General features: G+C 38.1%; 1 protein-coding gene across 4 annotated transcripts in view; it reads left to right on the top strand.

Annotated features, from left to right (window-relative positions):
• The window catches only part of MAP3K5 (mitogen-activated protein kinase kinase kinase 5), a 205864-nt gene that overhangs the window by 53898 nt on the left and 128508 nt on the right, over positions 1–23458 (top strand). For all 4 annotated transcript variants that reach the window (XM_042987198.1, XM_042987196.1, XM_042987199.1 and 1 more), the window contains exon 2: positions 11417–11556. In XM_042987198.1, coding sequence (XP_042843132.1) covers positions 11417–11556 — 140 coding nt within the window. The remainder of the gene's footprint in view (positions 1–11416; positions 11557–23458) is intronic.

Below are 23458 nucleotides of genomic sequence, written 5' to 3'. Positions count from 1 at the left end.
ATCTCAGTAAATGTTATTCGTCTTCCTTCCTCTTCCTCTTCTGGGGAGTTGTCTGTGCTCATTACCTCCATTCCTTCACCTCTTATTCAACACTTTGAGTTCTGCTGTACTCACCTTCCAAATCCTTGTGGTAGGCTGAAAACTGATCCTTACTCCTATGCTCCAATGTCTATGCCAAAACCCTGGGACTGGTGAATGCTGCCTTATTTGGAAAAAGGGTCTTTGCAGATATGATTGAATTGAGGGTCTTGATAAGGAGATGATCTCAAATTCCTGGGATGGGCCCTAACTGCCATCACAAGTGTCTTTCCAAGAGAGAGGCAAAAGGCAGTTTAATACCACAGGCACACACACGACAGGCCAAGGGATGCTAGAAACTGCTAGATTGTAGAAGAGGCAAAGAATAGATTCTCCTCTAGAGCCTCTAGAGATACCACAGTCTTGGCCTTGCTGACACCTTGATTTTGGACGTCCAAACTATGAAAGAGGGGCGCCTGGCTGGCCCAGTCAGTTAAGCTTCAGACTCATGATTTCAGCCCTGGTCATGATCTTGCAGTTCATGAGTTCGAGCCCCCCATCCGGCTCCATGCTGACAGCACAGAGTGTGCTTAGGATTCTCTCTCTCTCTCTCTCTCTCTCTCTCTCTCTCTCTCTCCCCCTCCCTCCCTCCCTCCCTCCCTCTCGCTCTCTATCTCTGCCCCTCTCCTGCTCTCTCTTTGTCTCTCTCAAAATAAATAAACTTAATTTTTTTTTTTTTTAACGTTTATTTATTTTTGAGACAGAGAGAGACAGAGCATGAACAGGGGAGGAGCAGAGAGAGAGGGAGACACAGAATCTGAAACAGGCTCCAGGCTCTGAGCTGTCAGCACAGAGCCCGACGCGGGGCTTGAACCCACGGACCGTGAGATCATGACCTGAGCTGAAGTCGGACGCTTAACCGACCAAGCCACCCAGGCGCCCCAATAAACTTAAAAAAAACTGTGAGGGGTGCCAGGGTGGCTCAGTCAGTTAAGCGTCCGACTTTGGTTCAGGTCATGATCTCACGTGACCTGAATTCAAGCCCCACATCAGGCTCTTTGCTGTCAGCACAGAGCCCACTTCAGATCCTCTGTCCCCTCTCTCTCTGTCCCTTCCCCCCCCTCTCAGAAATGAGTACACATTAAAAAAATTGTGAAAGAATTACAGTGTTGTTTTTAGGGACTAAGTTTATGGTACTTTGTTATAATGACTACAGGAAACCAAATACAGTCCTCTTTTACCATTCTTGACAAAATCATTAACCAGAGATGAATTGATTTTCACAATGTGAACATGCCTGAATACCCAGATCAAGAGGCAGAACCTTACCAGCCCTCCAGAAGACCTCCCTGAGTCCCCTTTCAGCCACTGTCCTCCACCAAAGTATCTGCTAGGTTTTTTTTTTACTTTTAATATCAAAATTTTTGAGCATCATAGGAACAAAATCATAAGATACCTACTGCTTTGTATCCAGATTCTTTTAACAGTCTGTGAGATTCATTCATGTTGTCACATGTAGTTGTAGATTTTTAAAAATCTATTGCTATGTGGTATCCATTGTCTCTGTATAGCACACTTTATTTCTTCTTTTGTTGATGGTTTACAAATAGTGCTGTTATGAACATTTATTACACATGCATGTTGATGAACTATGTTTCTGTGGGGTATTTGATGAAGAAAGGGTTTCCTGAATCATAGATACCTTTTCATTTTTCTCTATATTGTCTAAGTTGTTCAATCTCATATACACCTGCCACTTCAACTACTAACAGCACCATGACTCCTAAATCGGTCTGATTCTTTGGCTTTTTGGGTGTTGAGTTGTCTAAGTTCTTTATAGATTTTGGATACTAACCCTTTATCACGCATGCCATTTGCAAATCTCTTCTCCCATTCGATGGGCTGCCTTTTAGTTTTATTGATTGTTTCCTTTGCTGTGCAGAAGCTTTTTATCTTGATGAAGTCCCATAGTTCATTTTTGCTTTTGTTTCCTTTGTCTCTGGTGATGTGCTTAGTAAGAAGTTGCTACGGCCAAGGTCAAAGAGGTTCCTGCCTGTGTTCTCTAGGATTTTTGTGGTTTCCTATCTAAAATTCAGGTCTTTTATCCATTTTGAATTATCCATTCAAAAATTTTGAATTTATTTTTGTGTCTGGTATAAGAAAGTTGTCCAGTTTCATTCTTCTGCATGTCCATTTTCCCAACAGTATTTGTTGAAGAGACTGGCTTTCTTCCATTGTATATTCTTTCCTGCTCTGTCAAAGATTAGTGGACCATAGTTGTGGGTCCATTTCTGGGTTTTCTATTCTGTTCCATTGATCTATATGTATGTTTTTGTACCAGTACCATACTTTCTTGAATATAGCTTGAAGTCTGGATATCTGATTCTGATTTCTGCTGTGATTCAGAATGACACCTGTCAGTTAGATACCACACACACACACACACACACGCACACACACACACACGATATTTAAAGTATCTCAGTCCAAACTCAAGTTCCTAGAAAAAAATAGTATTTTTTCTTATGTCACTTGTGTTAATGGCAAGCCATAAGTGTTAACCATTCAAGTTTGAAATAGAATCGTCTTTAATTCTTTATCCTGTATCCACCAAATCCCCAAAGCCTCTTGAATTCCCTACCATGTTCTCTGTATTAGTTTAGTGAATGACTCCTAACTGACCTCCCAGCTTCCAGTCTGTTTTGTCTATCATCCGTGCATAAAATCTAGGTTTATCTTCCCCAAATTTTGATCTGCCATACCCCTTCTCAAAACATAGATATAGATGGATCACCATTGATTATAGAATCAAGTCAAAATTCTTTGTGCTGGCTGTGTGTGTTTTCATAATTTGATTTCAGCCTCATTTCTATGAGTAATTATTCATATGAGATTTCATCAGGGGTATTGACTTACATTTTAGCATTGTCTTTGATACCATTTTTATGATAAATTGTTCAAAGGGCTTCCTATTAACATTTCTTATGATGGCTCCTTATAATAATCATATATATTGAGAGTTTGCTGTGTCTCATGCACATGTAATCCTAACAGCTTTGTGCTGTAAATACTGATATTATTCTTGATTTATGGTTAAGGAAACCAAAGCTCAGTGAACTTAAGGTAGTGTCCAAGGTCATCCATCCAGAAACTTAATTAAGATTCAAACACTGGGAAGTCATGAAATGGCTTGTCTGTCATCTGCATGCTTATCCCTTGTCTCAAGGCCCCTGGAGATGGAGAGAAGATTCCCCTTCCAGCTTTTCACCCTGTGATGTGCTTTTCTGAGGCTGCATTTCCTCCTGTCAGAGAGCTGTGGTTCTGGGTCCTTTCACTGTGGGATGGGTACCTTTTATGGATGTGTGCTGATTTCCCCCTCACTTCTCTAAAGCTGGAGCATCAGGAACCGGGCTTCCGTGGCTACTGTCCAGGCAAGGAGACATCCGCTTTTATACCAATCTTGTTTGGTTCTGCTTCCTCTTTCTCTCCCTCCTTCTCTCCCTCCTTCTCTCTTCTCCCTTCTTCCCCCTTTTTTCCTTTCCCTCCCTAGGCTTCTCCCTTTTCCTCCGCCCTTCCTTCTGTAGATGCCTTGGCTCTCAACATTTTTAAAATCCAACTTGTGGAGGTTGATTGCCTCTGATCACCTGCTCCTAGTCCTCACTTTCCAGGTTCAAAAAAAAAAAAAAAAAATTAACTCCCCAGTGTAATAATCAAACAAGCATTAAACAAGCAAATTAAGGCTGGGGTGGGGACATTATGTATACATTTGCTTTAGTAATATAAGAATGATTCATGTTTGAATCACTAGGCATACATTTATTGGAGTTTAGTGATGAGGAAATTATGGGCCAAAATGTTTATTGTTGACATAAATATGTATCATTATACATGACAGTGTTAGCTAAATACATACAGGAAAATAAAATGATACTGATGAAGCTACATGAATAGTAATTCATAGCAGGAATTGCCAAACCATGACCAATTCAAGACAACAATGATGGTAGATTATTCTGTCCTTCATGAAAATCTCAACAATTTTACCTCTATTAATATGGGAGGTTTGCAACGTCCCAACATTGCATATCTGCCAAACTTTAGTAACCTGACTCAGAGTCTCTAGGACGCTCTACCAGGACACTGCTAGGTCATGAGTAACATTTTAGTAATTTACATATAGTAGATTTGTTGGAAATAACCCTTATTTATTCATAATATAGAAAAATCAATGGAATGCAAGCTATACTTCCCTTAAGAATCTAGGGGCGCCTGGGTGGCTCAGTAGGTTAAGCGTCCGACTTCAGCTCAGGTCATGATCTCACAATTCGTGAGTTCGAGACCCGCATCGGGCTCTGTGCTGACAGCTCAGAGCCTGGAGCCTGCTTTAGATTCTGTGTCTCCCCCTCTCTCTCTCTCTCTGCCCCTCCCCTGCTGATGCTTTGGGTCTCTCTCTCCCTCTTTCAAAAATAAACATTAAAAAAATTAAAAAAAAAAAAAAACAACAAGAATCTAAGATGGTATGGGCATTTGGGGGTTAGTGTCTGCTCTTTAGGGGAATCTCTAGAATTCCATTGGGAACTGACTTTGTTTCCTACTGAGGTTTGCTTCATTGCTCAGACCAAGCCCCAGGCACTTTGTGCCTTTCCTTTTTCTGTGGTGCCTTTGATGTGCAGGGCTTCTGTTTTTTTAGTCTGCTCTTTGAGGTGCTCCACCCCAACTCCTCTGCCTGCTGATGCCTCATTCACATTTGCTTCAGTCATTCCTTCCACCAGGACTGGCCTCCCTGGCCTCTGAATGTCACCATTTGTACTTCACCAGCACCAGCCACATTCTGCCCGGTACGCCTTCTGTGTCGGTATTTGCCAACTCATGTTTCTGCCCCACAAGAGATGGCAAAAATCATATCTAGTGAATTTTTTCCTTTAACTTTCATAATAGCAAATAATACAACTTTTATGTAATAAGTGCCCAGGACGTTTGTAGAATTAAATTGGCACCAGTGGGTCATCTTGGGGGATGGGTATGATTGAATGGGTAGTTCTGTGTGATAACTTGGGAAGTTTCCATTGATAATGGAGTTTCGGAGTATCTTGTAGACCAGACTACACGCCAAATCACTACTGGGCTCTTGCCTTGTCATCAGTGATCTAATGTGGAAGGAAAACATTGAATAGATAAGAAGTAACTGAACATTAATGTTTTGCTTCAACTCTGCTTTTTACAAGCAACAGAGGCTCATGTGAGATATTTAACTAACAGATAGGGTATTATGAAGGAAAAATTAAATAAAAAAAAAAGTAACACAGACCATGAACCACTGCCATTTAATGACCAAAATGCAATTAGGCACAACAGTTTTATGTTATTGCCCTAAAAATTTATTATGCTTTAATAAACCCTGGGTAAATCTAATTTTGTGCTCCATTTAACATTAACACAATTGGAGGAAAGCAAAGACATGGCACTTTAGCTAAAAATGTAAGAGATTTTTGTACCTTTGTCTATATTTTTAAACAGACTTAATTTTTAAGTATTTAAACTTTAGTTTTTAAGTATAGCAGTTTTACTCACAATATTACTACAGAAACTCAATCAGAAAATTATTAAGTGCATTTGGTCATGAAACATATGAAAGGAATATATGCTTTGGTCCTCAAATCTTTTTTGCATCTCTAAATTTATGTTCTGATCTTGAGAACCTCTATAACCTGTAAGTGTAGGGTGTGGCTCAGTGAAGAACTAGGAGCATGGACTCTCCAGCTAGCCTGCTTGTTTTTTGTTTTTAATTTTAGAGAGGGTGTGAGTAGGGAGGGGCAGAGAGAGAGAGAGAGAGAGAGAGAGAGAGAGCAAGAGCTATAATCTCAAGCAGGCTTCATTCACACTCAGTACAGAGCCCAACGTGAGACTCGATCTCATGACTGAGATCATGACCTGAACCAAAATTAAGAGTTGGTTGCTCAACCAACTGAGCCACCCAGGCACCCCTAGATTGCTTGAGTTTGAATCCTTCCAAGGATGGCAGGGTGCCATCACTTCGTAGCTGATGATGGGCAGATTATTTATACATTCCCTGCCTCAGTGTCCTAAAGTAATGATAATAATATTGCCTCCAAAAAGGGGTTTTATGAAGATTGAGTTAATTTTTGATAAGCAACTAGTGCCTGGCACATAATAATTATAAATACATGTTTGTGAAATAAAGTGGGTAAACTGCAACTCATAGAAGTGAGTTTTAAGAATTGTGGAGTAACAGGTGTTTATTATAATTACATCTTTTTTTTTTTTTTTTGCATTTTAGACATGATTTAAGATCACCTCACAAGGAAGATAATTTTCACCTATTTTACTGCTTTTGAGAAGATAGTCATAAGATGATATTTTTGTTAAATAATGAAATGTTACTATTTTTAAAAATCCTGTGTTACTGGAAGCCTCAGCCAGTGTAACCAGGCAAAACAAAGCACGCAACAACAAAAACCCCAAACCATAAAAGACATACAGATTAGAAAGGAAGACATAAAACCATTTCTAGTTTCAAATGACATGATTATCCATGTAGAAAATCCCAGAACGTGTGCAAATAAAAAAAAAGCTCCTGGAACTAGTAAGTGAGTTTAGCAAAGTCTCAGGATAGAAGGTCAATATACAAAAGTCAACTGTATTTTTACATACTAGCTATGAAAAACTAGGATTTGAAATTTGAAAGAACATCATCTATAATAGCACCAAAAAAAATGAAACACTTAGGTATAAATCTAACAGAATACATGTAGGAACTGTCTATTGATGGACATCGAGGATGGCACTTGTCAGGATGAGCACTGGGTGTTGTATGTAAGCAGTGAATCACGGAATCTACCCCCAAAACCAAGAGCACACTGTATACACCATATGTTAGCCAACTTGACAATAAATTGTATTTTAAGAAATTAAAATAAAAAAGAAAATTACAAAATACTTAGGAAAGAAATCAAAGAAGACCTAAATAAATAGAGAGATACACTATATTCATGCATGGAAAGACTCCATGTATGAAGATGTCAGTTCCCCCCAAAGTGATCTATCTGTAGATCCAACACAATATCAGTCAGAATCTCAGGAGGAATTTTTTTGTGTGTGTAGTTATCAACTGATAGCTCTCAGCTACCAATTACACAGGAAACTTACACAGGAAAGCAAATAGAACAACTAAATTAGCTAAAACAATTTTGAAAACAGAAGAATAGAGTTGGAAGGCTCATAGTTGATTTCAATACCTACCATAAAGCCCCAAGTATCAGAACAGTGTAGTGTTGGCAAAAGATAGAACAGAAAACCCAACAACAGACCCACACAAATGTAGCCATTTAGTGTTTGACAAAGAAGCAGAGGCAGTTCGCCTGAGAAAGGAGAGTCTTTACAACAAATATGAATCTTGACCCATATCCCATGTCATTGACAAAAATTAACTTAACATGGATCATAGATCAGAATGTAAAATGTAAAGCTACAAAATTTCTAGAAGAAAACATGGGAGAAAACTTTTGTGACTTTGGGTTAGGCAAGATACCACACCTAAAGCACAATCCATAGAAGAAAAAAATTGATAAATTGGACTTACCATTAGAAATTTCTGCTCTTTGAAAATCCTGTCAACAGGGGCGCCTGGGTGGCTCAGTCGGTTGAGCGGCTGACTTTGGCTCAGGTCATGATCTTGTGGTCTGTGAGTTCGAGCCCCGCGTCGGGCTCTGTGCTGACAGCTCAGAGACTGGAGCCTGTTTCAGATTCTGTGTCTCCCTCTCTCTGACCCTCCCCTGTTCATGCTCTGTCTCTCCCTGTCTCAAAAATAAAAATAAAAAAACGTTAAATTGTTTAAAAAAAAAAAAGAAAATCCTGTCAACAGCCTGGAAAGACAAGTCACAAACTGGGAGAAAATATTTGCAAATCCCATTGTCTGACAAAGGAAAAATATCCAGATAATATAAAGAACCCACAAACCTCAACAAGAAGAAAACAAATTCAACAATTTAAGAAAATGGGGCACAGGCTCTGATCACTTCATCAGAGAAGAAAGAAGAGTACATTTTACTCCATGGAAATGAAAAAATAAATTTAGAAAAGAACATAAATATATCAGTCATCTGGACCTGAAGTAGAAAAAAGTGCCTCTTTTTCTGAGTTGTACTCTATTCAGTGTATTAAAATTATACAAACAAGCATTTTTAATGTTCTATACAGCATCCAAAAAAATGTATCTGTTCCTGCTTAGACATTCAGACCTGATGAGTATGCTCCATTTTGCCTGTACCATTTATTTTGAATATCTAGTTTCACTCTTAATCTAAAAGCCTCCTGCAGTGTTTCTATTTTATTTTAGCATCAAGTCCCAGGAGGCAGTTCTCTGGAAATAACCCATCTCCCTTCTTCTTGTGACTGCTTTAACTTAGCTAGTATTTTTCTTTGCACATCTCTCGTTTGTTTTTCATCAGCCACTGCTTCATTCGGTTTCTTTCAGCCCCATGTTACGCTGTCTCTTGATTTTAGAGCCCTACGACTGACTGCGAGTGGCTGGCATCTGTAGGAGGAGGAAACAGTGTGGGTGCAGGAGGCAGATGGGGCGTGTAGGTGGGATGCAGTGACTCATTTTCTCATGTGTTGATTTTTGATGTAGAAATGTGAAGGACCCCAAAAGAAAACTCTTTATTTGTATTAAAGAGCCCGTAAGTCATTTTAGCCTTGAAAAAAAATCTTTTGAAGCTCCTGTGACCTGGCTGCCTCTTTCATAACCTCACTAAATCCTCTCTGTCTTCAGCCTCCGTTTGATCTGATTTATTTCTCCTCCACAGAATGTGAATTCTAATCTCACGTTCATTAGACAAGGTCGATTGCATCAAACAGCTTAAGAGTCTGCATTATTTTTTTGTGCTGCGGTTCAGTTTTACGTTCAGTCACACAGGTTTTCAGTATTGTTTTTCTTGTGTTTTGGTAGGTTTTTAAATTTTAAAAGTAATCAATGTTCGTAAGAAAAATTGTAAAAAATATATAGAAGGAATAAAGAAGAAAAAATAATGCACAATCGCAATACGCAGCTGTTATTTTGGTGTACAACTTTCCAGACATTTTTTTTATTCACATGCATATATTCACATATAATGTATACATTATAATGTATTATATTTAATACTTTTTTTTACTTACTATAGCTTGAGCTTACCTCTGTTGCTAAATATTCTTATACAATATTGTTTTTTTAATTTTTTATTTTAATTCCAGTGTAGTTAACATACAGTGTTATATTTAATTTCAGGTGTACAATATAGCGATTCAAAAATGTAGCTTTCAATGGTTGCATAATAAGCCACTATTTGAATCTACCTATGTATCTACTTACCCACATACCTATTTTCCTATTAATGGTGTTTTCCATTTTATTGCAAAAAAAAAAAAATTCCGTGGACATCCTTACAAGTAAACCTGCCACATTTATAGGAATTTTCTTGGAGTAAATTCTTAGGAATGGAGGTATTCGATCAAAAAGTGTAAATAATTTTAAGTATTTAAGTCTCCCGGGAAGTTTAAACTTCTCCTTGGCATATGAGTATCATTTCTCTGCATCTTCATTGGCACTCTTTAATATTTTTGACCACTTGTTAGACAAAAAAAAGTGGCATTTTACAGTTTGCCTAATGTGCACTTATTCATAGTGAGGTATAGAATATTATTTGTGTATTTCTTTGCCATTTTAGTTATTCTTTTGTGAATTTGCTTGCCTGTATCCATAGCCTAATTTTCTATTGTGATGTCTTTATGGTTGCTTATTCTAAATTGAACAATAAGAGATGATTTATAGTGATATTAACCTTTCATCTCTCATATATTGCAAACATTTTTAACAAGTTAGCAACATCTGTTAAATTTGTCACAAGGTATGTTAACATTTTCATTTTAAGCGTGATTAGGATTTGTTTCACCATTATATTTTCCAAATATTACTAGTTATGATTACAAAGGGAGCTCTTGGTTATCATGATGATTTTGCATCTCAACACCTTATTAAATTATCTTATAGCTTATAATAGTTATTTAGTTGATTCTATTGAGATTTTTTTTTTTTTTGGTTTGATAGCCAAAACATCTCCAAGTAATGATAATTGTGTATTTTATTTTATAATATTATATCTCTTTGTGAAATCTTATTGCATTATCTGGGATTTTCAGAAAGCCAACTAGTGGTAGGAATAATTGGCTGCCTTGTCTTTTTCCTGATTTTCCTGGGAATACCTATAAACAAAGTTGGCAGTTGTGAATATATATCATTTTCATGTTAAAGGCATGCACTTCTATTTTTGGCTTGCAATTATTTTTAATGAGAAATGGGTTTTGGATTTTAATTATGCACTTGGAACACTTGTGGAGATGCTGATAATTTTTTTTTTCCATTGAGCCATCCTTGCATTCCCAAAATAAATTGTAAACCCGTGATCTAGTTTTCTTATACTGTAATGCTTGGTGCATTTTCTTCGTTTTTTTTTTCATATTTTTGTCCATATACAAAATAAGTTTGAAACTAATCTATATTTCATTTTTTGGACATTATTATCAAATTTTGGTGTCAGGCTTATACTTATCTTGGTGTTAGTCTTCTCTGAGCTTTGGTAGAATTTGTATCTGGTTATATTATCCTTCTTAGTCATAATTTTCTGTATCTTTGCTTTCTTTTTTTTTCTTGATTATACTTGCTGGGGACTTGCTGGATATTGATAACAATAAATAATTAGTTGTAAAATACAGCTCTGGATTAATTCATAATCTTACCTATTTGATTTTTTTAATATTTATTTATTTATTTTGAGAGAAAGAGAGGGAGCACATGTGAGCCTGGCAGAGGGAGAGAGAGAATCCCAAGCAGATTCCGTACTGTCAGCACAAAGCCAGATGTGGGGATCAGTCTCACGAACAGTGAGATCATAACCTGAGCTGAAATCAGGAGTCCAAGGCTTAACCTACTGAGCCACCCAGGTGCCCCTTACCTATTTGCTTTTTTAAGTCTTATTTTACATTCATCACTTAAGGCAGTTTCCTGCGGATCTGCTTCTGGAACCTGAGTTCACTTGTTTTAAAGTTGAAATTTCATAGAGAGAAGTAGCCCCAGCAGCCCACCGTTGGCAGACTTTGCTTAGTTTCCAGTAATTATATGATCTCCTTTGTGTTTAAAAAAAAAAAAAAAATGCAGGTTTGCTGCATTTTCTAAAACCACTTCCAGGTAGAACTACAAATTCAAAATTCAGTAGTAAGTGAGGAGGGAAAATCCCTATCATCTCCTCATTTCCTCTTTGAATACTAAGTTGTTGAAATCAAACTGTGCTTACCGGGCATTATTTAGGTGTCATCTTTGGGGGGCTTTGTTTTGTGTTTGCAGATATCGCTGTGGTGGAGATGAGTGACGCCTTCCGACAGCCATCGTTGTTTTACCACCTCGGGGTCAGAGAAAGTTTCAGCATGGCCAACAACATCATCCTCTACTGTGATAATAATTCAGACTCTCTGCAGTCACTGAAGGTACCTGACTTGTTTACTCCATGTTTACTGTAGGCACTGGAGTTTTAGGGATCCCTCTCGGTCTCTCTGACATCCAAAACTCCTTAAGTAGCTTATGTTTGTGAAAGGTTGTTTTTGTCAGTCTAACAATTACACAGCAGTTCCTAGTGAAGCTTTGAGGTTTATCTAGAATTCAGTGGAGAAGAAATTCGATGACACGTAGAAAAATGGTCGTGTTGAGTTCTGAACTGCAGTTAGAGTTGCGGCTGGGGAGACTGCGTTCCTAGGAAGTCATCCAGTCCACTGGAGAAGGAAATGGAGATGGCATGAAGTATGGTCAAGCCTTATGCTGTGTCACCATTGAGGGTTTCACTGGGCACACCCTGTCTCCACCTAGAAATACGCTTTCTACTGAAAGTACTCGGGAAGAGAAATTCTCCAAATATCACCAGAAAACTGCTATCCTCTTCCCTGGGAGATGATTTCAGTAACTCAACAACTTAGGGAAAGGAGAAATAAAAACCTACTATATTTGTCTACAAAACTCAGCATATCATTCTCTCCATTATAGGGGCATAATGATAGGAAGGTATTTCTTCCATCCAAAAAGATTGTCTAAAATGCTTCTGCAAGGCCAAGTGATTTTACACCGTGTGATTCTTTGAAAAGCATCTAACAATTCTGTGAAATGCGTGCTGAGTCTGATATCATCCATTTCCTTTGTGAAACTTCCAGCCAGCTTCATGCAACTTATTCTTATCTGTATCTTCCAGTTTTCAAATCAAAGCCAAGCTGGGAACATGGAGACCTAAAACCCAGAGCCATATTTCCAACCGTTTAGTAATTGCTATATGAAGATCTCTAACCCCACACCCATGAAAAAAAAAAAAAAAGTCGTATTTTGCTTTTATCTGAATATCTAAAGCTTGTATGACTTTTTTGAAAATCTGTAGTTTCATTTAGCAAATATACATTTACTGAAGGCCAGGCATTGTGCTGGCCATTGATAGGCTGTCCCTTTACAGAATATTCTGCAATAGTCCTTAGAGATTTGCCCCTACTCTGTTTGAATCTGTTTTGTTTTTTTTTTTTTTACCCAGAGAAATTCTTTAAGCTACCCTTACTTTATTTTACCTTAGATTTACCCCTCTAATTAATGCATCATAAAGTTTTGTGGTGGTGTATTTTAATTAAACATTTTGATTTACTACCATTTATAACATATCAGTAGTCAATAAAGGAATGAAATTATTTTATTTTTTATTTTTATTGCATTACTTTATTTTATTTACATTAAGTATTCTAAGCAGGCAGTGTTGTGTTAGACATTTTTCACTTCACCCTACTTTTATTCTTGCCCTATGGTTATTTTGTGATTTCATTTATGACTATTCTTTCCTGGAGAAATTTTTTAAAAAATGAATTAAAATGACATTTGAGAGAAAGAGTTGAAGCTCATCAGAAATGTTTATGGAACAAATAAATTGATTCATTGCTTTTTGCCAGCCTTTGTTTAGAAGTGTTATTGGTACTTGAATACAATAGTTCTTTAAACAGGCTAATCTATCTAAAATATACTCATTTATCTTGTACCTAATAGCTGCTTGTAACTGAGCACTTACTGTGTGTTTCACCCACATACATTTTCACATTTAATTCTAAAAACATCCCTGTGGGGTATATTATGTGCTGTCATACCATTATTTTATAGAATTGCAAACTGAGACTCAAATAATTTCAATCATCTGCCTAACTCCGAAGCCCACCCTCCTAACCCCTAAACTTCATTGCAGTTTCTTCTAGTTAGAAGGATATCTGACTTTCCTGTTAGGTGTGTTCATTGAGAAAACCCATAAATTATGTCTGCCCCCTGAATTGTTCCGTACAACAGCCATCCTGTCTTTTCTCTTACTCCTTCCACTAGCTTAAGCTTTTGCCACTTTTTGTTTGTTTGTTTGTTTGTTTAACTTGTTCCTGGTCCAAATAAGTGTCTGGTTGCAAAGGACCAAGTTCTCTGGGACAGAAAGTAATTTTTTTCAGTCTAACAATTTCCTCTGAGCCCTAGAAATTTTTCTGGTCCTCTGCTACTGAGAAAAAAGTGTGTGTGTGTGTGTGTGTGTGTGTGTGTGTGTGTGTGTGTGTTTAATTTTATTAATTTCCATTGTAGTTCATTATAGGCGTTATCCCTGCCTTCTACCAACAGAAAAGAAAACATCTGTGAAATAAGGCAGAACAGGAGTTACTGTAAAATATACTGTAAAAATATATTATGTATAGATTAGCCAAATAAAATAAAAATGAACCATCTCTCTGTTTTCACAGGGCACAGACAGAACGAGAATGCTATTCTGGTCACATATCGAGCCTCACGTACATTGATTCTTTGGATATCTAGAAAGTACAGCTGCACCAGTTTTATTTCATCTACTGCTCTTTGTTGAAGAGAGCAGTTTCTCTTTGGCAGCAAAATCATAGGAAAAAAAATTTAAGTTTAGGCTCCTAAAAAATAATTGATAGGAACATAAAAATACTTGATATCTGTGTCTGGGTTTCCATATGAAAGGATGTTGAGGATCTAATCAAATCATGTACTTGCAATAAGATTTGTATACATTTGAAATTGCAAGTACTATCTTACTGTAGTAAGAATGAATGAAATATTTAATTTTTTTTTCAGAAAGAGATCATTGCACTTTGAGAAAGAGAAGTTGATAGTTTTTTCCCTTAGCATTTTAACAACACAATCTTCACTGTTTTCTTTAAATAAATATCACGATAACTTCTTATGTGCGTGTTAATGAGACTCTATGCTAAGACTTAACACTTGCTTGAAAATAAGAAATGGCTGTAACAGTTCTTTCCAGATTAATTTCATATATTACAGAAATGATCAGACCTCCACTTGGGGTCTCTCAGCAGAATGGAGGCGTAAGCCTGGACACGCCTAACCAATAAGCCGTGGGACAGACCCACAAAACGCATCTGACATCAGAAAGGACTTGAGGGAAACAAAGGGCTGTTGTATAGAGTGTGGAAATTGTTCTAATGAGCCATTTCTTCTATCGGCAGAAATTCCTTTTTGAAACTGCTCTCAGCTCTAATTCTTGAGATTCATTCCCCTTTTCCTTTCTTCAGCTCCCTCTCTTCCCTGCAAGCCACTCCCCACTCACTTTAAACAGTGCTGCTTATAAAAACAAAGCAAAACAAAACAAGGAAATACCCCTGCATACCATCAGATAGTCAACAATTAGAAGCCCTTATAGTGCCCACCACAAGGCTGTGGAGAGTAGGAGATGGGCACTGCTGGTGGGAGGGTATATTGGCACTACTTCCAAAGAGCAATTTGGCAACACCTAGATATTATCAGATGAGCATACCACAGAAGCTCAGCAACTCTGTCTCTGGATGTGTACTGTAAAAAGAGTCTCTGGCATGCAGAAGGGGACTAATCAAGAATGTTATATGACCATTGTTTGTAATAACCCCTCTCCCCAGAGAATTGGTAAATACTTATCAACAAGGGAATGAATAAATACCTTCTGGTAGAGTCATTCAGTGGAATATTCTAGAGCACTCAAATGAATTAACTAGAGTCTTATGTGTCACTATCAATATATCTCAGAAACGGTGTGGAGAGAAAAAAAAACAAATCACAGAAGCGTGTGTGCGGTATGATACCATCCATACAAAATCTAATCACGTGCAAGGCAGTGCTTTCATACGTCTTTGCGTTTTGAAGGATAGATGTGCACATGGGAATTACAAACAACAAATTCAGAATAGTTGTCTCTTTGGGAGATAGGAATAGAATAGGACTGGGGGGAAAGACAAGAGTCTTCACATTTATCTGCAATTTTTGATTTCTAAGTCTAGGTGGTATATACATGAGTGTGGGATAATTTCTATGCTTTTTTTATAGTTGAAATATCTCACAATTGTTTTCTTTTTTTTTTTAATGTTTTTTTTTCTTTTTTTTTTTTTTTTAATGTTTGTTTATTTTTGAGAGAGAAAAAGAGACAGAGTGTGAGCAGGGGAGGGGCAGAGAGGGAGGGAGGCACAGAATCCGAAGCAGGCTCCAGGCTCCGAGCTGTCAGCACAGAGCCCGACGTGGGGCTCAAACCCACGAACTGGGGCTCATGACCTGAACCGAAGTCGGACGCTTAACCAACTGAGCCACTCAGGTGCCCCATCACAATTGTTTTCTTAAGGAAGAAGTTTGCAGTACTTTGTATCTTTCCGGATAATTTACATATATTTTGGGCATTTAAATCCCCAAATAGTGTTTAATTTCTTTCTGCTTGCATTCTAACTGTGATGAAAAAGGCTCAGATGCATTTGGACCTTTCTTTCTCACTAAGATAGGCTTTATTCCCATGTTATCTATTACGGAATAAATGTTTCTCTAGAGACTGAAATGCTTATGTGGAAAAGTAATGATTATGTGAGATTATTCCCTTTTCAAGAAATTTAGTTGTATTTTTCTTTTTAATCATTGCTTGAAAAGTTATTTCATTTTAACAATACACAGTTCCTCACAAAATTAAAAATAGAATTACCAGGAGCACCTGGGTGGCTCAGTCGGTTGAGCGTTTGACTTCAGCTCAGGTCATGATCTCACAGGGTTGGTGAGTTCGAGCCCGGCATCGGGCTCTCTGCTGTTAGTGCAGTACCAGCTTCAGATCCTCACTCTCCCTCCCTCTCTGCCCCTACCCCGCTTATGCTGTCTCCCTCTGCTTCTCTCTCTTTCTCAAAAATAAATTAACCTTTAAAAAGTAAATAAATAAAAAATAAAAATCGAATTACCATATGATCCAACAATTTCACTCCTGGACAAAATATCCAAAAGACTTGAAAGCAGGATCTCATGGAGATATTTGTTCACCCATGTCCCTGGCAGCATTATTCACAGTAACCAAAAGGTAGAAGTAACTTAAATATCCATTAAGAGATGAATGGATAAAATAAAATGTGGGATATACACAAAATGGAATATTATTCAAGTCTTGAAAAGGAAGGAAATTCTGACATGATGAACGTTGACAACTATCATAGTTTCTCATTCAGACAGCTCTGTGGTACTGATGATCTTTTATCTTGCAGGTATAGAGGGACCCAATCTCCTTTAGAGCTTATTGTGAGAAACTGGATATTATGTTTTTCTGGTACTTACTCATTTCCACTTAAAGCAAATTGTTATAGTTTTGAAAAGAGCAGCGATATCCTTGTTGTCAATTTCAGTGATTCTGCCAACTTCTAGTCAATTGGTGAAGATATGAGGGTCATTTTTGGTACAAATACCTCGAACTTAAATTGAATTTTTACTTGGATCTGGTGAATCTACTCAGGTTCCACTGTGTTCTTAAACCTGTACATTTTTTCCCCCTCTTACACTGCCAGTTCCTCTTCTTAAAGTCTTAACCTCCCTTACCAAAGTTAATTACTCAGAGGAATCTAGTTTTAGATTTTGAGTTGTGTATGAAATTAAAATTTATATTTTTCCAATGGTTTATTTATTTATTTTTTTTAGTTTAACAGTGAATTTTTATTGGATTCAAGTATCTTGCTTACTTGATAACCAACCATTGATTTGTAAACCATGGCACTCTCTACTCTCCCTGGTTCAACATAGCGTCACAAACTTTCATATTGTTTCATGGACAGATTTTTCTTTCTGTTGAGAGAGGAAACAGTCGTGTTCTCTATTTTACTTATAGGAAGGGTCTACCTTTTATCTGAGCTATAATCATTCCCCACCAAATTGGGAGGGAAAAAAGGTAACTTGGGGGAGGAGCAGACGAGTAATACATGTGAGCACCTCTTTATCAAGATTTTCTCTGAAGATCAGACAAACTAGATGAATGATTTATTTAGCATGAGTTGATTTCCCAGGTGTAGAATCCATCCCTGAGTTTTTGGAAAGGGCCTGAGATTGGAGAATCCAGTTTTCTTTCATGTCAATTAGCAATCTTACATCTACTGAGGAATTACCTGTATACTGGATAGAGTACGCCTTTGTTTTCCTATCTAATTCCTCCTTTACCTCCCCACCCACACCCACTCTTTCTAGTGTCTAATTACCATTTTTGTCAAAGAGAGAAAGAAGTCTATCCTACACTGCGAGTGGAAAATGTCATCATATCACTGAGTTGGCACCAGATATTTTCTTCATTTGTAGAGACTTCCATCGTAGGCCCATGAGTCTGAATATGTAAACAGCAAGAAAGAATACTTCTGCACACTGAAGATCCGAGTCTGAAAGCCTCCTGACTCCCACCCAGATGGGGCAAGGCTTGCCTGAATTCTGTTCCCTTTTGTTCATTATAAATAAGTGATTCTTGCTGTGCAAGCTGATCTATGTGGCACACAAACCCATTATCCTATTTAGGTCCTTGTAGAATGCATCCTTGAAATTTTTACTGAAATTTATGCAAAAAATGTAATTTACTGTACAGAAATTCATTTTGCCTGTAGCTTCATAACAATAGAGGTTTTTTTTTTTTTTTTAATAAGAAATACCTGTATTTGAGTAATTTGTTCCAGTTAGGTGCTGCTGAGACAAATAGCTGGTGTCAAAGAAGAGGAAGTTAATTGTAATGGCAATACATTATAAGGAGAAGTTTGTGTTAAAAAGCTGTTTCAGTCAGAGAAAGACAAAAATCATATGACTTCACTCATATGAGGACTTTAAGAGACAAAACAGATGAACATAAGGGAAGGGAAAGAAAAATAATATAAAAACAGGGAGGGGGACAGAATAGAAGAGACTCATAAATATGGAGAACAAACTGAGGGTTACTGGAGGGGTTGTGGGGGCGGGGGGGGGGGGATGAGCTAAATGGGTAAAGGAATCTACTCCTGAAATCATTGTTGCACTAGATGCTAACCAATTTGGATGTAAATGATTAAAAAAATAAAAAATAAAAGGAGTGAAGAATTATGCTCTACTTTCTTCAATCAGAGCATATACATAAATTACTTGGACTTCTGCACTGGAGGTTTGTCCATTTTCTCCCATTTATATATGTATTCAGAAATTTACTTATATTAGCTGGATTCACAGATTTTTTTAATACTTTGGATTATAAAATTATCATTTTAATATTTAAAAAAAAGCTGTTTCAAATCCTTTATGTGTAGAATGTCGCTCCTCAACATCCCAGCCACATTCAAAGACACCTCTACTTATAGTAGAGTCCTCCCACAAAGACATATTTATTTAACATAAAATAAAATTTAGAGGGATGAGAGGAGAGTCAAAATTTCTTTTGGGATTACTTTCCAGCTTTGTTATAATTTAACCTGACTTTTGGTACAGGTTGATTTAATCGACAGCTGTTCATGTGAAGAGAAGGATATGTTCTCACCCCTGCTCACAAAACAATAAGGTATAAAATATGTCTAGATCTGGTAAAATAGGAATTGAGTTGGGGTTGTTTGCTTTGATAATATTAATACTCAAACTATGTATGTCTTTAAAATGCTTAACATACTTTTATGAGCTTATTTCAATTATTCTTGAAAAACAATCCGAGATAGACAAGTTCGGTACTTTCTACATAGATTAGGCAGATGAAAGATACTTTCTTTACAGATGAGAAATAAACCCAGAGAGATACAGTGACTTAAAGGCACACACAGTAAGTGTCAGAGAAGGGCAAACTCCATCTTGTCTGACTTATCATCACGTATATTTCTAAGTCTGCGCACAGATTTCATGTCCTATAAAAATATGATTTTCTGGATTCTTGTTAGATTATTGAGCTTTTTTTTTTTTTTTTTAACATGAGCTTTGATGCAAGCCTAACATGGAAGCACTAACGTAATTAGTTTCCTAACTTTAAAGATGGGCCAGTTCTGTGACACCTGTGTTGGAGTGTTCTTCCTGAGCTGGTACAGCTTTATTTTTGCAGCATGCTGAAGAGTAAAGTTGAATCCTACCCTCTTGGTGAGGCCCGGGATGTTCACAACAGCCCATTTGATATTTCCTAGTCTCATCGTGTTTTGAAGTGTTGAACTTAGGTAAGAGGATGGAGCTAGGGAGTATAAGAAATAACCCTCCTTTACCCAACTTGGGTGGAACCCTTGCCTACTTCCCCTTGGACAGGAAGCGGGATCAGAAGGGAAGACCCAGAGGTCACCAGCTGGGGACCACATTCTCTCCAGCCAGGAACTCCCAGCCTGCTCCTTTTCTTTCAGGAAGCTGAGGTCCTGCTTGCTAGTTCTGCTTTTCCCAGCCTGAATCAATTGAACTTGGCAACCCCACACCAGCTGCTCCCACTTCCTTCCCCCGGCTGCGATTACCTAAATTCTAGGCACACTTTCCAGTTTTGGAGATGCTCCATTTATTTATCCTTAAAATGACCTCTTCAAAGTTGTATTGTCCCAAATAGCTATCAAAAGTTGCCTTTGTCTTCCCTTGCAAAGAGACCCAGACTAGATTGTCTCTTCTGTTTTCTTTCCCTATCTGGTTATCAAAGGGTACTGGAAAATGGGAAAAAAAACAATTTGGGGTGTTTCTGGTACAGCCAGGGGGTGTGCAAACCAGAAAGCCTAAGACAAGTATGAAGTTGTAGGGAAGTAATACATCCTCAAAACATTTCATTGGGAAGGATTTGGAGTTTATTTTGCCATCTTATTTCTAAGCAGTTTAGATGAGGAATTTCCATGCAGTGATGTGAAACATAGCAGTTGTGTCTTAAATTTATTTCATGTCCTCCTTTTTTTTCCTTCAGTGGGTTCAGTACAGATTAAACGTTCACTTGTCTCCCTGAGTAGGTAGCTACCTTGTGAGGTCTTGTTTGCTCTTTATTTGTACTGAGTTACAATGCACACATAGTACTTTTCTTCTTTAGAGTTGATGCCTCATTTAACATTACATCATAAACTGTGAGTAAACTCTGTCTCCTTCAAGAGAACAATTTATATCCATTTAGCCTTTGCAAAACATAAACAATAGTTAATAAGAATTCAACAGATCCTATGATTTTTTTAAACAGTGACTTTTTATTGGATTCTTTTCAGCACTTTTATTTATTTATTTTTTAAATGTTTACTTGTTTTGAGAGCAAAAGTGTGCATGCGTGCATGAGCGAGGGAGGGGCAGAGAGAGGGAAAAAGAGAATCCTAAGCAGGCTCCATGCTGTCAGCACAGAGTCCGACTTGGGGCTCGATCTCACAAACTGTGAGATAGATCATGACCCGAGCCAAAATCAAGAGCTGACGTTTAACTGAATAAGCCACCCAGGTTGCCCACAGCACTGTTATTTTTTTAAAAAAAAATTTTTTAACGTTTATTTATTTTTGAGACAGAGAGAGACAGAGCATGAATGGGGGAGGGTCAGAGAGAGGGAGACACAGAATCTGAAACAGGCTCTGGGCTCTGAGCTGTCAGCACAGGGGCCCGATGCGGGGCTCGAACTCACAGACCGCGAGATCATGACCTGAGCCGAAGTCGGCGCTCAACCGACTGAGCCACCCAGGCGCCCCGCCCACAGCACTTTTAAACAGCACCCAACTTAGCCAATGGTATAAATTATACACTCAGTAAACGTTAGGGAAAGAGTCATTTGAAAATATGACCATACAAAGTAGTTTCACAGTTTAGTAGGGAACCAGAAACATTGACCCTGTGCCCTTTTAATAGTAAGTGCTACCTCTAGACATCCCACGAACATCTTGCTTACTTGATAACTGACCATGGATTTGTAAATCATGGCACTCTGGACTCTCTCTGGTTCAAAATAGGCATCACGCACACTTATTATTTTATGGGGAGGTTTTTCATGGGGATGACCTTAATACAGTTTCATAATTTGTTATAATGCAAAATGAAATGAAAGCAAAGAAGACATGTTATTAATGAGCCATTCTTCAGGAAGGTGTCGCATATTGGCTCTAAGCCAATAGCAGCCTATTTTCTGTAGTGACAAGCAGAGGGACCCTTCAGCCTGCTCACTGTTCCCCTCGTCACTACTTCCATTTCTGTGTCTGGTGCACCAGAAGAGAGAGGCGGTAGGGTAGCTCCAGTCCTGGGCGTGAAGGTGTCTCTCCTTCCCGTGGCACAAGGACAGAGTGCTCACTGGATAGGCCTTTAGCCAAAAGCAAATGATAGAACACAGAGTTGGAAGAGACCAGCAATCGCTCAACCCAACTCTTAGTGTGTTACATTAGAGGGAGGAGAAATGACATCTGGCTAGTCAAGAGTGGAGCCAGGACTTACACATTTCTACTGTGATTCATAGCCCAATATTTTATACATTCATTAACTTATTCATGCTTTTATTGAGTACCTACTATATGCCATTCAATTTGCTAGGCAATTAGTGGGGTAAAAGATGAACAAACCATTCGGGTTGCTTGTGATATGGGATAGGAGAATCGTATAATGACACATTTACAATGAGTACATGTATTGCTATCTTAGAGGTCTATACGGGGGTAATAGTGGCAGAAATTAAGAACATCATCTACTGTTGGGAAGTTTGGTGTCATTGAAGGCAGCCAAGGGCAGCTTCAAAGAGAACAGGTTTCTTACGCAATGCACAGAGGATGCGGTGTGATAGAGGGTGAAGAGAAGGGCATTCCTTGATACTTAGAAGGAGGAGAAGGGGATATTACTATCACAAGAGAGCTGTGTTCAAAAGAGTGTGGTTTGCTACTCTGAAGAGATGCTCTATAAATCAAGTTTGGAAAATTCTGCATACTGTGTTCCTGACTTTGTGATTATTCGGCATTTTTAAAATTTTCGACTTATTTTTTCATGAACCATTGTGTGTGCATGTGTATGTTCGTGTGTGTAGATGTGTGTGTGTGAGAGAGAGAGAGAGAGAGGGAAAAGGATGCACTAACTACCTGTGAAACACCTGTGGGAAGAGCCACTTTCCACCTTCCTCCACAGTGTCACTCATCTGTCTCTTGGTTTCCATCCCTTGGGCACCACTATCATCCAAGCCCTTATTTTGATGTCCCTGTACATTTGCAATGCCACCTAAATGCTTTTTCCCCTCCAATACTAAATACCATCTCGTTAGTATTTTTTTCAAGTTTTAACAAGGCTTATCTTTTATGTATTTGTCATTCTTGGGTAATATGTTCACCTGATAGAAAAATTTAAGGGACGCCTGGGTGGCTCAGTCGGTTGAGCGTCTGACTTCGGCTCAGGTCATGATCTTGCGGTCTGTGAGTTCGGGCCCCGCGTCGGGCTCTGTGCTGACAGCTCAGAGCCTGGAGCCTGCTTCTGATTTTCTGCTCCCCCTCTCTCTCCGCCCCACCCCTGCTGTACTCTGTCTCTCTCTGTCTTTCAAAAATGAATAAACATTAAAAAAAAAAAAAAAAAAAGACCTGGCAAGCCTGAAAAGGTTTTAAAAAAAAAGAAAAATTTAAAAGTGCAACACAATTTGGGGCACCTGGGTGGCTCAGTCGGTTAAGTGTCTGACTTCGGCTCAGGTCATGATCTCAAGGTTTGTGGGCTCAAGCCCCGTGTTGGGCTCTATGCTGACAGCTCAGAGCCTGGAGCCTCCTTTGGATCCTCTCTGTCTCTCTCTGTCCTGCCCTTGCTTGTGCTTTGTCTCTCTCTCTCTCTCTTTCAAAAATAAATAAACATTAAAATAAATAAATAAATAAAAGTGCAACAGGATATATAGTGAAAAGTCATTCTCTCATCTTTGACCCCCACCCAGCCAGCTTCCCTCTTTTATTGGCAAGCACTATTATTGGTTTCTTGTATATTCTGCTAGAGAGATTTTACAAATGTACTAATTAGAATTTTCTTTTTCTCCCTTTTATACATAAATAGGAGCATAGGATAAACACCATTCTGTTCTTTGCTTTTTTTTTCACTTAGCAGTATATCTTGGAGATCTTTCCCTATCAAGAACTTCTCTATGAAGAGCTTCCTCATTCTTTGTTTAGTGGCATTATATTC

The sequence above is a fragment of the Panthera tigris genome, chromosome B2 (genome assembly GCF_018350195.1).
Source record: "Panthera tigris isolate Pti1 chromosome B2, P.tigris_Pti1_mat1.1, whole genome shotgun sequence".
Lineage (NCBI taxonomy): Eukaryota > Metazoa > Chordata > Mammalia > Carnivora > Felidae > Panthera > Panthera tigris.
Note: the sequence above shows the minus strand (reverse complement) of the source record. Positions and strands in the feature narration are given on the sequence as shown.